The sequence below is a fragment of the Parasteatoda tepidariorum genome, chromosome 9, assembly GCF_043381705.1.
Source record: "Parasteatoda tepidariorum isolate YZ-2023 chromosome 9, CAS_Ptep_4.0, whole genome shotgun sequence".
Lineage (NCBI taxonomy): Eukaryota > Metazoa > Arthropoda > Arachnida > Araneae > Theridiidae > Parasteatoda > Parasteatoda tepidariorum.
The window spans coordinates 56,982,615-56,998,610 of record NC_092212.1 but is presented as its reverse complement, the minus strand read 5'-3'; the positions used below and the strand labels follow the sequence as shown (position 1 = coordinate 56,998,610).

Below are 15,996 nucleotides of genomic sequence, written 5' to 3'. Positions count from 1 at the left end.
ACGCTAAAAGTAGTTGCCAGGAATCACTAGAAACTACTGGGGTTTTTTTGTATCGTTCTACTCACTACTACTTTTTCAAAAAAGTAGCACACTACACTACTAACTACAAAAAAATGTAGCAACTACAGTAGTCTCCCTACTGTAGTCGCTACAGTAGTAAGTAGTGCGCTACTTACGACCACTGTTTAAAAGTTATTGATGAAAATGAGGTCTGAAACAATGTCTTTAAGCAAGTGATTATTAAACGGGTTTGCCATCTTTTGAAAATGGACTGAACTAATTTGTATTACCAATACTATAATTGAAGCTGAGTTCTGGAACTTAGTTGCATATTTTTTTTCCAAATATTTTATTAATATAAATTTTTAAAATTTAAAAATTTGAAATAAGAGCAGCAATAAATTTTATTTCTACTATACTCTTTTGATGACTAACAACACCATTCAAAATATTTTAACAGTTTCCAAATTCTATAAAACCTTATTCTAAATAACATGATAAATTAAAATTAAATTGTTTTGCACCTAAAATGCGTTTATAAAAAGCACTAAGTTTAAATTTTACTATATTTTCAAATAAAGTAAGGAATAAATAAAAATATTTTAACAATACAAACTTTGAAAAGTATAACTTACATAAAACCTTCATGAAATGAGGCAATATGATATCTCAAAGTTTCTTTGGTTTTAAATTTTCGAGAACATCTATCACATTCAAAAGGTTTTTCTCCAGTGTGGACTCTAATATGCTTTGTCAAAAGACACTTGTAGTGAAAGACTTTACCACAAAAGTCACATTTAAATCTTGGTGGTGGCTTGCTTGAGAGAATCTCACGAATATACAAGTTTCTAGAACTTTCAGACATAAATTTATCTGAAATAATTTATTAATGTATCAACCATATCATACACACATATAAGTAAATGAAGCAAAATATTTATTAACGTTTATATTACAAAACCAATTAAATTTAGGAACTCTTATTAGTTCTGATAAATGCAAAAATTGTAACATTGACCTCTCAGATTGCTAATACTTTTAAGCATTGCTTTTGATACATGGTTTTTATTTGGTTGTATTTGTAATAAAAAGATAGTAATGAATCAAGGAATAAAACTTCTATAGCAAGTGACTACTTCGATATATCTTTGAATTGCAAACTGCTAAAAATCAGAAAACTTCTTTTAAGCCTTGGAAAATCTATAAAAACTAATTATTTTTTACGTACAACATATATAATGTACAACAAAGACTTTAGATTCACATGATTTAATCATAAACACCAAACTTTAGCATTGCTATATTCAATGTGACTATATTCAAAACACTGTGGAACTTAAAAAATATACAATCAAAATACTTTTAGAGTGAAAGTATATTTATCAAAAAATTCATGAAATTTTAAGCAAACAAGCACTGAAAATTTTTAAATCTTTATTAGTCTTTTCAATTTAAAAGAATTCATACATAATTACATTTAAGTTTAAGAAATTACGCAATTTTCTCACATGCAGTAATTCATTCACTGTTTTTGAATATCACAAAATTTATTCACTGTTTCTATACCCTTAATGCACCAACTTTTATATAAATCACTCACAGAGAAAAACTTAAAGTAAAGTTATATACCATAAAATGTCTCAATTAATGCAATGGTTATTTTTAAACATACTGGCAGAGGGGATAAAAACACTTATTTCATATACAGGCTGCGTAGCCAAATCTCTCAACAAAAAATAAGCACCTTTAAAGTACTTTTTAAGCACTTAAAAAATATTTTTAAGCACTATATACATTAACAAAATGCAAAATAATTTTCAAAGACTTTAATAAAATAACTAGTTTCTGACAAAGAATTCTTTTCTTGATTATATTAGCCACCCTAAAAAGAAAGAGAGGATTTTCGGTTCGATTTCAGAGGGTGGAAAATGAAGCATGAAATTGAAAATATCTAGCAAAATACAGCAGAGTTGCACATGAGAGTGCAAGAATCTCTCTGAGTCGAGCTCAGTAGTCACTTCCAAGTATTTCATCAAACATGTAACATGATTAGTGTTATCATGCGTTACGGACCAACGGCATGTCGAAATGGAATTGTGAAAATGTTGAATAGAACAATGTGAAAACCCTGCTTTTGCATAATATGCAGAGAAAATCGACACGGTAAAGAAAAAAATCTAATTTTCGAAAAGGGAAAATTAAGTACTTTTTAAAAACATCCCATGAAAAAAGTCCCTTTAAGGGCTTTTAAAACCCGAAAATTGAAAATAAGCACCTTTAAGCACTTTTTAAAAATGCTACGCACCATGATATATGCGACTGTCATTTGCAAATTTTTATCATAAACTTGAATAGTAGCTAAAAACTTGAGTAGTAGCTTATCCCATGCTATGAATTATCGACAGTCAGCTTATAACAAGCCATATTACTTATTTTAAGATACAAACAAATATCAATTGTAGTTAGTAAAATAGCTTAATTTTTATTCATTAATGAATTTTAGCATGAGTTAATTACTTTCATTCATTGAATTCATTTTTAAACACATTTAAATTAAAACAAAAACTTTCATGGGAATTAAGCACATATATTTATAAGAAAGCAGAGATTGGTCTTCAAAAATAGACAAACCTAAAAATAATAAATTTTTATTTTAATAAAAATAATTTTTAAGAATATAAAAAGAAAAATTTCCATAATTTAAAATGGACTGTAATTTCAACAAAATAAAGAAAAAGCATAGTAAACTTTCAAGGAAAAAAGAATTTTGACCAAAATATAAAATTTTTAAACTAATTAAAAATTAATTGAAAATGGATCAGCTGAAACTTGAGGTGGTATAGACCTCATGCTTTCAAATGAGGTGAGCCAGGTTTGAATCCTCGCAATAGCTGGTTAATTTATAAAGTGTCCCCGACTTGCACCTCATAAGTAGATGAGACCATATCGACAATTATAGACAAATCATGAGTTAAGGATCTTTGAGTTAACGCAAGATGTTTTACGGTTACCTTCTACGTGTAAACAAATGCGGATTAAAAATTCCTTAATGAAATTTGCCCCAATGCTTGTTTTTTTATCATTTGGGTAGTGTTAAAATTAAAACGCTTTAGAGCGAACATTGATGCAGCGGCAAATCGGATACAGAACGGCTGTTCCATATCAGCAATGAAATAAAATAAGAAAATAAAAATGCTGAAACGGAAAGGCTTAAAAGTCCCAAACAGTAGTTAATTTTTGAAAACGTTAAGATTGTGAGTTTTTTCTTCTTTTCTCATCGGACTTAGGAAATAAAGGTCACCTCATCAAATAAATTCATTTCAATATTTGATAAGAGTCAAATTGCAGAGTCAAAATAGTCAATTAACTCAATGTTTGATAAGAATCAAATAACACGCGGTTATTATTAAAATAATAGAAAAAAAATCAAATTAGATTGACTATTTGATACAGCTTATTCTTCCATTCAACACTGTGTGACATTTTAAATAACTAGACTAAGTAGACTTAAGTAACTTTATCATGGGAAAGGATGACAACAAATTTGAAAAAAACTAACTCAAATAAAATATTCTTTCACATTTCACACAAAATTTTACGATAACAAGAAAAAATAAAGTTACATAAATTTCACAAGATCCCACCTTTTTATCAATTCACTAATTATTTTGATACTAAAACCAATTTCAAGAAAATATAGAGAATATGCATTTTTTACAAATAAAAATAATTATTAAATGAGTAATTATTATTTTACTGTAAAATGTGATTCATAAGAAATGAGGTATAAAAATTTTATGACTGCCTGCATAATATTTAATAACCTTTATTATCAGTTATAACAAAAATAATACATTTTTTTCCCTTTTCATATTTTACAAAATTATTTTAAGATTTTTAATGAGGGGAGGAGGGTAGAAAAGTCATAAATCCTTAATATGTATTATGCATATTAGAAGTCATCTACTGAAATCTTATACATCTAAAAAAAATATTTTTTTAAAAAAAAAAGCAAAAAATAATGAAAAAAAAAACATCTATAAAATACTGCAACAAAGATCTAAATGTGTGAATAAAAACAAATAACATTAAAGAAAACATACGTTAAAAGAAACAATATACGAATATGGAATTAAATGTTTATCAACTGCACACTTTCATCAAATATATTTTATCAATTAAAATAAAATTTAAAGCAACATATATGTATAAAGCAGTTCAATATTGTTAAAACATAATAAGGCAGTTTAACCTAATCTTAAAACAGAGCTAAGATGTAACGAGCCATATATATATAGAGAAAAACATGTATAAAAACCAGATCCAAAAACTTATATATCTTAACATACTAATACATAAAATCAATGTTACAAAGTGATAATAACGAACACATTTAATATAAAAATAAAAAACGTCAATGAAACACCATTTACAATGAAAAAATCATAAATATTAGATATAAATATATCACGTCATGTAATGTGTAGTTTAAATAAAAGCATATCCAAATCAAAATACAAAAATAAAATAGTTTAAAACCTTTTCTTATAAGATTATGTCACATTAAAACTACACAAGGGCCATTAGCGATGATTTGGGATTCATTCAAAACATATATGTAAGGAACTAGACCAATGAAATGCAATATATTAAATTTAAAGTTTACTTTAAATCTTCAAGATTATTTATGAAATGTCAATAAGTGGTATTTTAGTGAACGGTTTTGTCTAAAACTTCGGAAACATTTGTCACATTTAAATGGTGAGTCACCAGTGTGAAGTCGTAGATGTCGAATTAATAAACTTTTAAAACCAAACATTTTACCACAGTATGCACACTGGAATTTTAGAGGAACTGGTTTCACACAGATAGAAGTAGAATTTTCTTTTCCTTGATTTAGAAAGTTTAGAGAGAAATACTGAAAATTATCTGAAAAGAAAAAAAAATAGGTATATAAAATTGCTGATAAATATATCACCTATAATTTAATTATAAATTTAACAAAATTAAAGTTAGATTACTAAAGTAAACAATTATCAAAGAGTGGGAGAGGAAAGAAAAGTATAAATTAAAAAAGCTCCTACACAGATTTTTCCCCAATTTTTTTCTTTCATCATTTTGTTTTTTAAAAAAAGTTTGATAAGCTTCAATAAATTTTTAAAAATTTATCAGGAATGAACTCAGTATGCTACGACTTTTCAAAGATCAAATCTTTTAAGTCGGCTGGCATCAATGTTCATTTTCATCTAAGAGTTTTTGGTGACTTGGTCATTATACTTTTTTACCCAAACATTTTTAAAACAAAACACAAAGTTGATAAGAAATAAAGATCATTTCAAGTGATACATCGCCTTAATTGCATAAAAAAATAGGTCATTATGATGCAATACCTCCCCATAGTGCATATAAAAAGAATAAAGCTGGTATTGAAATAATTTTGTTCTTAATTTTTACTCTTTTAAAATAATTAAAAGACATTTGCGTATGCCACAATACATTAAAATAGATTTGGTCTAAAAAGGTCCAAATATAAAATTTTTAAAGTAAATGTGACAAGAAAAAATATTTCTTATATATACTTTTTTATTGCTACTTTTAACTTTCTTTTTGGCATTATAATTACATCATTGTAGCATGTAATTTTCAAACTGGGAGAGCTTGCAAGTATTTTCTCCTGATGTATATTTAAATATAGCTAATATGTATAGGTGTGCAATACAAATCAGCTTTCTATCTGTTCAAGTTCATACATTTAAAAAAGATACAATGTATAAATGTTTTATTTCCTATTTCTTTCCATTTATGTTTTATTTATTTCTTCAATTAAAATTTTTTTATGAAACTATGCCTTACATTCAAGTACGCCTTTAAACTTACATAGAGCTTTAAGTTTTTAATTTAACAAATGTGCATCATGCAGAACTAAAGAAATATATTGAGATGGGTCTCAGAAATAAATGTTAAACATCACAATTTAAACCCTATTCAAAATTTTCTTTTGCATTTATTTGCATCGTAAAATATTTAATCATGGTAATAAGTATAATTTTAATATAATACACTATACAGGTAATACTAACTTCAAAACAAACATTGTAGATTGATAAAATAATAACAAAGTTAAAAGTTTTAAAAAAAACACACATACTAATGAAATATTAATGCTGTATAGTTAATATCCTCATATGTCATTAAAAGCAGAAAGTATTACTTTATTTCTATAAAGCATAAGGCTAAATATTTTTTCACAACTGTGGAGATTTATAAACTAAGTGATTTCTTTCAATAATCAATTTTAACAAATAAATAAGTTGACTCATATATAAAGTAATACAAGCCTATAAAGTTTTAATGAATTCAAAAACATTTTCAAAAAACACTAAATTTCAAAAGCCTTGGCTTCTGAATCTAATTGCTTCGCGATTTTTAAATAAATACTTAAATCATTATATAATCCCTATTGATCCAAAAATACTTACTAATTCACTTAAATTTGAGTGGATTTATGCCGTTTACTATATTGCATCTTGATTTACATTTTGTATTAACTGTTTTGTGGGTATCATACATGAAATTCCAAATTTTTAGAATTATTTAAGATCTATTTTAGTAAAAATTGTAAAATGATCATTAACAGTAAAAACCTAAATTGTTAAATTTAATTAATTTATTTTATATATGTAATAATATTTTACTTTGCATTAGCAGGGAATTATTAAAATAAAACTTTATGGTAATTAAGATACAAATTAAATTTTTTGTTTAATTTTGAATACACATTTAAATTATTACTTACTTTTTGAAATGAATTTGTTATTGATTACATTGAATTATAATTTGATCTATTTCGTTAAATAATATTCATTTTAATTATATGCAATAATTGTTAATATATTTACATTTACTATTGTTGTTATTGTTAATATATTTACATTTTACTATTTTTGATGATGGGTATTGTAAAGGGTATCAATAATTCATAATCAAAAACTTCATTAGCTTAAAAAAAATATGAAGATATTAAAAGTCGATATGTTTTAAGCACTCAAAAATAGGCACAAATTCTCTTTGAAGTACTTAAGCGTATAGACTTTTATTATTATCTTCGTATTCTTTTAAAACAAGTGAAGTTTTTAGTCAAGTATATACTTCTGCTTCAGTTTTTAGTAAATAGAGTTAATAGAGATAGTAGTAATAGAGTAAGTAAATAGAGTTCAAATTGTTTTTTTAAAAAATAGATGGCATTTTTAGTTTTAAAAATCTTTGAAAAAAATAAGTTCATAAATACTAACAATTATGAAAAAGGAAATTATTTAAATATCAATTAAATTTATTACAGTGACAGACAAGTGAAAATTACACAACACACTATGCAGATTATAAGTATAACAAACACAATGAAAAAAAATTTGAATTCCATGTTCCATTTTCATAAAAGTTTCCCATAAACTCTTACACTACTGCTAATTATATCATATCCCCATGAGCAGTAGCCATATGATATTTCAAACTTTCTTTTTGCTTGTATCTTCTATCACACATTTTACAAAGGTAAGGTTTTTCACCAGTATGAACTCTAACATGTTTCTTCCAGTCACACGATTGATAAAATCTTTTGCCACAATACTGACATTGATAACGATTGGGCCGAAAAGAGCTTATCTTTTGCGATGACGCTGTATATGTAGTGATTTGGTCAGGTCTTGTTAAACCACGAGACTTGTGCTGATGAACTACAACAGAAAATATTGCCTTATAAGAACAAATAATGCTGCATTAAATAGAAAAGCTTGTAAAGGAAGAATTGGAAAGACAATTTATCACCCAAAAATATTTTAGAGTAGTTTTGGTAATATATAAAAAATAATAACAAAACTTCCTCAAGTTTATGAATCAAAATTGCTTACAGTTCACCATCATTTATTACACCTTTAACATAAAGGACATAAGAAAAAATCTAATTTAAAAAGCAGACCAATTAAACATATGTAACATATATGCAATATATATATGCTTTTTTATTACAAACAATATAGTTGTAAGAAAGTAAATACTGCTGGTAAGATCTTATATGTAAAAGGAAACAAGAATATTGGTAAAAAGAACCAACATACAAGAGTTGTCTTATTGTTAAAATATAAATATTTCACATAATAAAAAATGGTTTTGTAGAATAAGCATTTTTATTTGTCAAAAGTTAATTTTAGCAAAAGAGAATAGCTAATACTACAATTAAAGCATATACATAATATTTAGGTGATGGCAATATGATACCTATTTAAAAATTAAACTTAACATTTGTTTTTGGCATTTGGTAATGAAATTTATTTTAAGATGCCAAATTACAATATGCATTAAAGATACATAAACAATATATAGTACAATATGAAAGACAAAAACAAATAAACATGTCATAGCAATTTTGCAGTTAAAATTCCCCAAAAAAGAGAGGACAAAGAAACATTAATTCACAATTGCAAAAAATAAATTCGGTATGTTCATTTTACTTTGCAATTTCTTTAAATGCTGTAAAAAACAGTTAATATATTTTAAAATTTTTATCAAAAGGTGCTTTGACACAATGCTTGAACATTTGTTTATTCTTTATGATATATTTCCTGCATAACATAAGGTCACTGCCACAAACTCTCTGGTTATCATCAGTTTTCTTAGAGCTGATTTATCATCAATTTTTTTAAAGCTAATTTATGCAGAAATATAATATTTGATGAAATATTTTAAAATATTATCAAATGATTATTTGCAATTTATGAAGCATAATTTCAAGCCACGATGCAAAATCGACAATGCTATTTTGCACACATTTTGTTTTGGAAATTAATTAGACCTTCTGCAGCAAATTATTTTCTCACATTAAGACTATATCATAGTTACTTCGATCTGGTTAAACTACACAGATAAACAATTGGAACATACCTTTTGATCTGCTAATACAACTATAAAATTATTTTTATTACAAAATGGAGTTCAAAAAAATATTTACAAGCAAAGATGTGTTTTAACATAACAAGAAAAAAATATTACCAGTCAACTTAATTTTAATTATTTGAAGAATTTTCGTATCTGCAGTTAATCTATGCTAAATTAGGATAGATGTGTACTTTTATACATTTAGTTAGCATTTAACAATTACCAGATAATTTGAATACAAGTAGTATAAGTAAGTAATATTTTCAAAATATTATATTTATGTATTTCTTAATATTTAATTTTTTGTTCAATAAAAATATTTACAGAGATAATGTTCTTGAAACACTACACACCAGGATTCATATCAAGATTATGTAAAGAATAAGCATAATGAAATAATTTCAAAATAAATATAATTTAACGATTTAAAAATAATTAGGTGATAACAAAAAATTGAAAAAGTATAAATTTTCAAGTTTATATACATGTAAAATTTTTTATGATGTTAAATTTCTCATAGTTATTACTTATTAAGATCTTAATAAGTGTATAAAAAAAAAGAAATTTATAATATCTAAAACTGTATGTGAAATAAATTATTTAAAAAGTTTAAATGACTATAAATTAAGCTATAAAAAATAACTTAACACTTGAAAAATTATGTACATACATCAAAATTTAATTAGATACTAGAATGAACAGTAGCTTTATGATATCTTAAAGAATGATTTGTTTTAAAGCTTCGAGAACATTTATTGCATTGAAATGGCTTTTCACCAGTATGTACTCTTAAATGAACAGTAAAATCACTTTTGTACAAAAACTTCTTTCCACAAAAATTGCACACAAATTTCGCAGATGAAACACTAGTTTGAGGATATTGTGGCAATCCAAAAATGCCCTGTTGACTTCTTATCTGTTTGAATGGTAGAAATTTGGAGCGAGCTGAAACAATAAAAATTTTTGCAATAGATATCTTAACAATTATGTATAATAATAATATATTTATGTAGTTCTTAATATTGAATTTTTGGTTCAATAAAAATATTTAAGGAGATAATGTTCTTGAACCAGTAGAGATCAGGATTCATTTTCACGCCAACATGATTGTGTAAACAATAATCATAATAAAATAATTTTAAAATAAACATAATTTAACAATGATTTATAAATAATTAGGTTAGAACAAAAAAATAGAAAAAGTATAAATTTTCAAGTTCATATACAGGTAAAATTTTTTAAGATGTTAAATTTGCCATAGTTATTACTTATTAAGATCTTAATAAGTGTATAAAAAAAAGAAATTTATATTATCTAAAATTGTATGTGAAATAAATTATTTAAAAAGTATAAATTACTATAAAAAATAAGTTCACACTTGGAAAATTATGCACACATATCAAATTTTATTAGCTACTAGAATGAACAGTAGCTTTATGATATCTTAAAGACTGATTTGTTTTAAAGCTTCGAGAACATTTATTGCATTGAAATGGCTTTTCTCCGGTGTGTACTCTTAAATGAACAGTAAAATCACTTTTGTACAAAAACTTCTTTCCACAAAAATTACACACAAATTTTGGAGATGAAACACTAGTTTGAGGATATTGTGGCAATCCAAAATTGCCTTGTTGACTTCTTATCTTTTTGAATGGAAGAAATTTGGAGCAAGCTGAAACAATAAAAATTTTTGCAATAGATATTTTAACAATTATCATACATTAAATTATTGTAGATTAACACTTGAGGAATTGCAATATTTACACATATAAAAACATAACTAATTACTAGAATGAGAGGTAGCTTTATGATATTGCAAATACTGATTTGACTTAAAACTACGAGAACACTTATTACATTGAAAAGGCTTTTCACCTGTATGTACTCTTAAATGAACATTATAATCACTTTTGTACAAAAACTTTTTTCCACAAAAATCACACTCAAATTTTGCAGATGAAACACTAGTCCGAGGATATTGAGGCAACTTAAAATTGCCTCGTTGACTTCTTGCAGGTTTGAGTTGTTGGAAATTTGAACGAGCTGAAAAGAGTAAAAACTTTTGCAATAGATATTTTAAAAAGTAATATAAATCATATCATTTTTGGCTCACATTTGAGAAACTGCAGTATTTATACACAGATAAGAAACTTCCATTATTAGTTATCAGGATGAGCCACAGCTTTATGATATCGTAAAGACTGATTAGACTTAAAGCTGCGAGAACATTTATTACAATGATATGGCTTTTCACTAGTATGTGCTCTTAAATGAATAGTTAAATCACTTTTATACAAACACTTTTTTCCACAAACATTGCACTCAAACAATTTTGCAGACAAAATATTTCGTTGTGAAAATCCGAAATTGCCATGTTGAATTCTTCCATGTTTAATAACTTGAATATTTGAATGAGCTGAAAAAAGAAAATTTTTTTACAATTGTTTGAAACTTACACTTAGACAAAATAATTCAAGTACGATAATAAATAAAAAAAATACATAAAGTTATTTATATTAGTTAGAATGAACAGTAGCTTTGTGATATCGCAAAGACTGATTAGTTTTAAATTGGCGAGAACAAATATTACATTGAAAAGGTTTTTCTCCGGTATGTACCCTTAAATGTATAGTTAATTCACTTTTATACCAAAACATTTTTCCACAAAAATTACATTGCAGTTTTGCAGTAGGAGAACGAGATAAAGTTTGTTGCAAGTCGGAAGCACCATCTCCATTCCTTGAATTTTTGCTATTTCTAAATTTTGAGTGAGCTGAAAAAGTAAAATATATCATTTAAACAATAAAAATTTACTGCAGTGTTTAACAAAAAAGTGTAGATTTTATAATAGATATTATGCTGACACCAGATAATAATTTAGAGGATATCCCCCATTACATATATATATATTTGAATTACAAAAACTATGATAAATTAAACAATTAAAATTTTCAATTCTCTGAAATTGCCAGGCATATATTAATTTCTAGAATCCAGAAATATTTAAGGGGTACTCACAAGCTTCAATTAATTTATAAAGCACTCCTGCAATGGCTAGTTGCTCCATAATTTCGAGGTCAATGATTATAGCAATGTGTTTAGCATTGCATATTGGCCACTTTCACTTACCAGATAAGATATATTGCATTCTGTCTTCGCAATGCACCTTTACAACTCTGAATGAAGTGAAAAAATTTCATACCTCCCTAAAAAGATTATTAAACAAGTTTCTTTTACATTAACACATACTAAATTAGGAGCAAAAGTACAAAACAACTTGTCATAACCTATAACCATCACAAATGGACTGAGAGAAAGAGATGGACTACCTTGCATATCCTTTAATCTAGCATTCGAAAAAATTATTGAAGATGCAAACATAAGCACTAAAGGAACTATCGTTTAAAAGTCCATTCAGATTCTTGCTTATGCTGACGACATTGATGTAATAGCCAGAACACCTGAAGCACTTAAGCTACCATTAATTTCCTTGGAAATTGAAACTACTAAATTGAATCTCAACATTAATCAAAACTAAAACCACATATTTGCCATGTACAAAATCTTAATAAAATCATTCTCTTTTTTAGAAATGGGCAGTTATGAATTCGAAATAAGAAGTTAACATTTTCAGGTTTTGAAATTTACCATACGGAACAATACAATTTTCAAAATCCATCGCAAAATTACTTCTACCAACCACTGTTTCAATGAGTAAAATTATTTAAGGTTTAACTTCACATGACCAATGAATTAGACCTATTTTAACTCATGCAGCTGAAACTTGGGCATTGGCAGAAAAATATAAAGAAACCCTGGCAATTTTTGAGAGAAAATTTTTAAGAAGCATTTTTGGAAGTGATCTAAACAGAATTTAGAGAAAAAAATACAGAATTTGCAAAAATCTAGACATAATTAATTTTAATAATGTCTAAAAGTTAAGATGGGCTGGCCATCTAATTAGAGCTAATGTCACTAAGGCTACTAAAAAAGTATTTATAGTCAAACAAGCCAGCACTTGAAACAAAGGGTGACCAAAACTTATTTAGTTGGGCTGTCTCAATGGTGATCTAAAAACATTGAAAATAACTTGATGGAAAGACAAAGCAAATACATAAGGTTCCTGGTATTCAATTCTGAAGAAGGCTAAAGCCCAGTCTGTGCTGTTGCATCACTGACAAAGGAAAAAAATTATGCGAGACAATTACTTCAAAGAAATAAAAAATTACTAATTTCTGGCTACAAATAACATATTATAAAATTTATATTTCTTCAAACTATACACTTTTTAGAAGTAGATTGTTATGCAAAATCTATTTTTTCATGGTTTGTTATGAAATTTAAATAAAATAATTTTATTCAGATAGTAGTAAAATGAACAGCATCTGTTTAGAATTTTAAAAAAATTAAAAACTTTGAATTTTCTGTTCAAGGTATCAATCACCAATAATGAAAATGCAACTGTTATATAAAATATCATTCTTTATGCCACAAAATAATGTACATGAAATGAAAATACCAAATTGTTTTAAAGATATAACACATTTTATTTCACATAATTCATCCTTTAGAGAAATTCATACAAATATAACATTATCATACAAATTTATAACATAAATATTTTCCTTTAACGCAACATTTTTAATGATAAAATAGTAGCATGGAATTGAACTTAAATTTGTTACTCCAGCAAAACAATAAAGAAAAAAATTTTAACACTGAAATATTTGTTAGAAATGACTGATAATTGTCAATTTTAATTTAAGCGTCTGAATTTAAAGTGAGATAATACTGTTTACAAATACTGACCAAGTGATTAAAACAATATTATTCTTAATACAACACATTTATATTAAAATAAAATTTGCTTGTTAAGAAAGTACTTACGTCTTATTTTATTTCAGCTGCATAAATGTTAACATTTACTATAATAAAATTTAAAATGACAGCTTATTTTCTTTAGAATAGATTACTTTTTGAAAATTCATTTAAATTAATAAACCATAAATATAAGTTATAACAGAAAATAAAACAAAGGCAAGAAATAGATTTACCTATTTAGTGAGATTAATTAATATTTACGTTTATTTAACAAAGGCATAGTTAAAAAATTTTATTTCCAAAAAAAAAAATGGCAACAAGAAAATTTACAAGATTATATCAACCAGTACTGGTAAAATTTCACAGTCATTGATTGAAACCTATTCGTAAATACTTTCAATGTAAATTATGAAAATAAACATTATTTAAGCATAATAAATTATGGTTTCAAATTTGCAGCTGAGCAATTCAAATTTAATTTTATTTAAGATTAACACATATTTTTCACAAATATTAAATTAATAAAATGAAAGACAGAGGTTTATAAAAAGCAGAAAGGCTAGTTCATTGAAATATTTTAGCACTTTTTCAACAATTATCCATACTTTACATAACATAAAGGTTTCTAAAAAAAAATGCATCTATTGCCAAGAAAAATCTGAATAAAAGAAAGTTGAAGAATTTACCAAAACAAATTTCAATTTATTTTTATTTAAAGTACAAATGAATGTAGGAAGAGATAGAAGCCTTGAATCTCAAAAAAAATCAAGACAAAAAATATTATTGTTTTACAAACTATTTCAATGGGTGGAAACGAGGAATTTTAATTAGTTAAAGCAATAAAGATTCGAAAAGATTCATATGCTATAACTACAATAATGAGTTTAGTTATAATTCAATATTAATTATAATTAATGTCTGTAAATGAATGCCACAAATAATATGCACTTTAATATAAATTAAAGTGAAAAATGTATTCGAAAAAAATATAAGCGAAAAATCCATTATTTACTATTAATACAAAATATCCTCAAATAAGTTGTAGTTATTGCATTTTATACCAAATGTTTATCATATTTTATAATTTTTATTATATTCATAGTTAAAGCATTGTAAACAAGAACTGGAAAATTTTAAACAAATAAAAAAAGAAAAGATAAAATTTAATCAATTAAATTAAAACAAAACTAAGTTCCAGAGAATAATGGAAATATTTTTAGGAAGAAGCAAATAAATTTATACATTACAATAGCCTATGAATATCAAATAAAAAACAAGGAAGATATTAAAACACAATTAAGAACATGAAACATTATTCGCAGTATCCATAAATAATAAAAACTATTTAGAAGTTTCAAATAAAAATCACAGTTCGGCAAAACAAAAGACCAACCACATAGGCCAAAATTTTTTAGACTAAATCAAATTCTAAAAACAATTTTTTAACATTAATAATTCAAAAAATAAATAACATGGGAGTGAATTTTTAACAATGTGTACATTGAATAAATAATAATGGATAACAGATAAAATGAAAAAAATACATACATATTTGAATGAATTTTAACCTATAAAATTGGTTTATATACAGTTTCAATAAAACTTGTCAAAAACAAATTGTTTTGCCTAAATAATCATTCTATTTTAATAATTTTACAGTCTTTTTAATAAAGCAATAACAATTGCAGACTAAAATATATTGATTGCCTAAATCCACCAATTTTGTTTTCCCAATAAACATCTAGCTCTTAGAGTACTAGAGAATTAAAGGATACTATCGGTTTATACAAAAGAAAAAGAAAACATTTAGTATATTAATTCATAATATTAATTTTTTTAACAATTATTTATTTATTTTTTTCATGCAAAATTGTTAGATTTCTTTTTATAATAATATGGACATGTATTATTTTTTAGAAGGGCTATTACATCAGGATTTGAAAATCTAAAAGAAAACTAATAATTATAGAACGGAAAATATATTAACAATATTAGTATGATTAATATAAGTAAATTCAATAATAATATAATATAAATTATAGTATTAGCACGAAAAAATTATCCATGGATTATTACATGGAAAAATTAGCTTACCTTTAACCTATTGAAATCTACCTTATAATTTATTTTTAAAAATTCAGACTTCAATAGAAAGGGGAAAGAATAGAAATAATGAATATTAATCAAGATTAGTTATGGTTATGACCATAAAAGAAACATCTTAAATTATTATTCCCCAGGAAA

At 25.2% G+C, this 15,996-nt stretch overlaps 1 protein-coding gene across 1 annotated transcript; it reads right to left on the bottom strand.

Annotated features, from left to right (window-relative positions):
• Positions 1-631: 631 nt before the first annotated feature.
• LOC139426554 (zinc finger protein 2-like) lies at positions 632-9,979 on the bottom strand (the record flags this gene model as incomplete). The annotated part of the gene is made up of 4 exons (XM_071185824.1): positions 632-873; positions 4,825-4,978; positions 7,582-7,733; positions 9,622-9,979. Coding segments are annotated over 4 exons (906 nt in total), but the record flags the coding sequence as incomplete, so codon positions are not given.
• Positions 9,980-15,996: the final 6,017 nt, after the last annotated feature.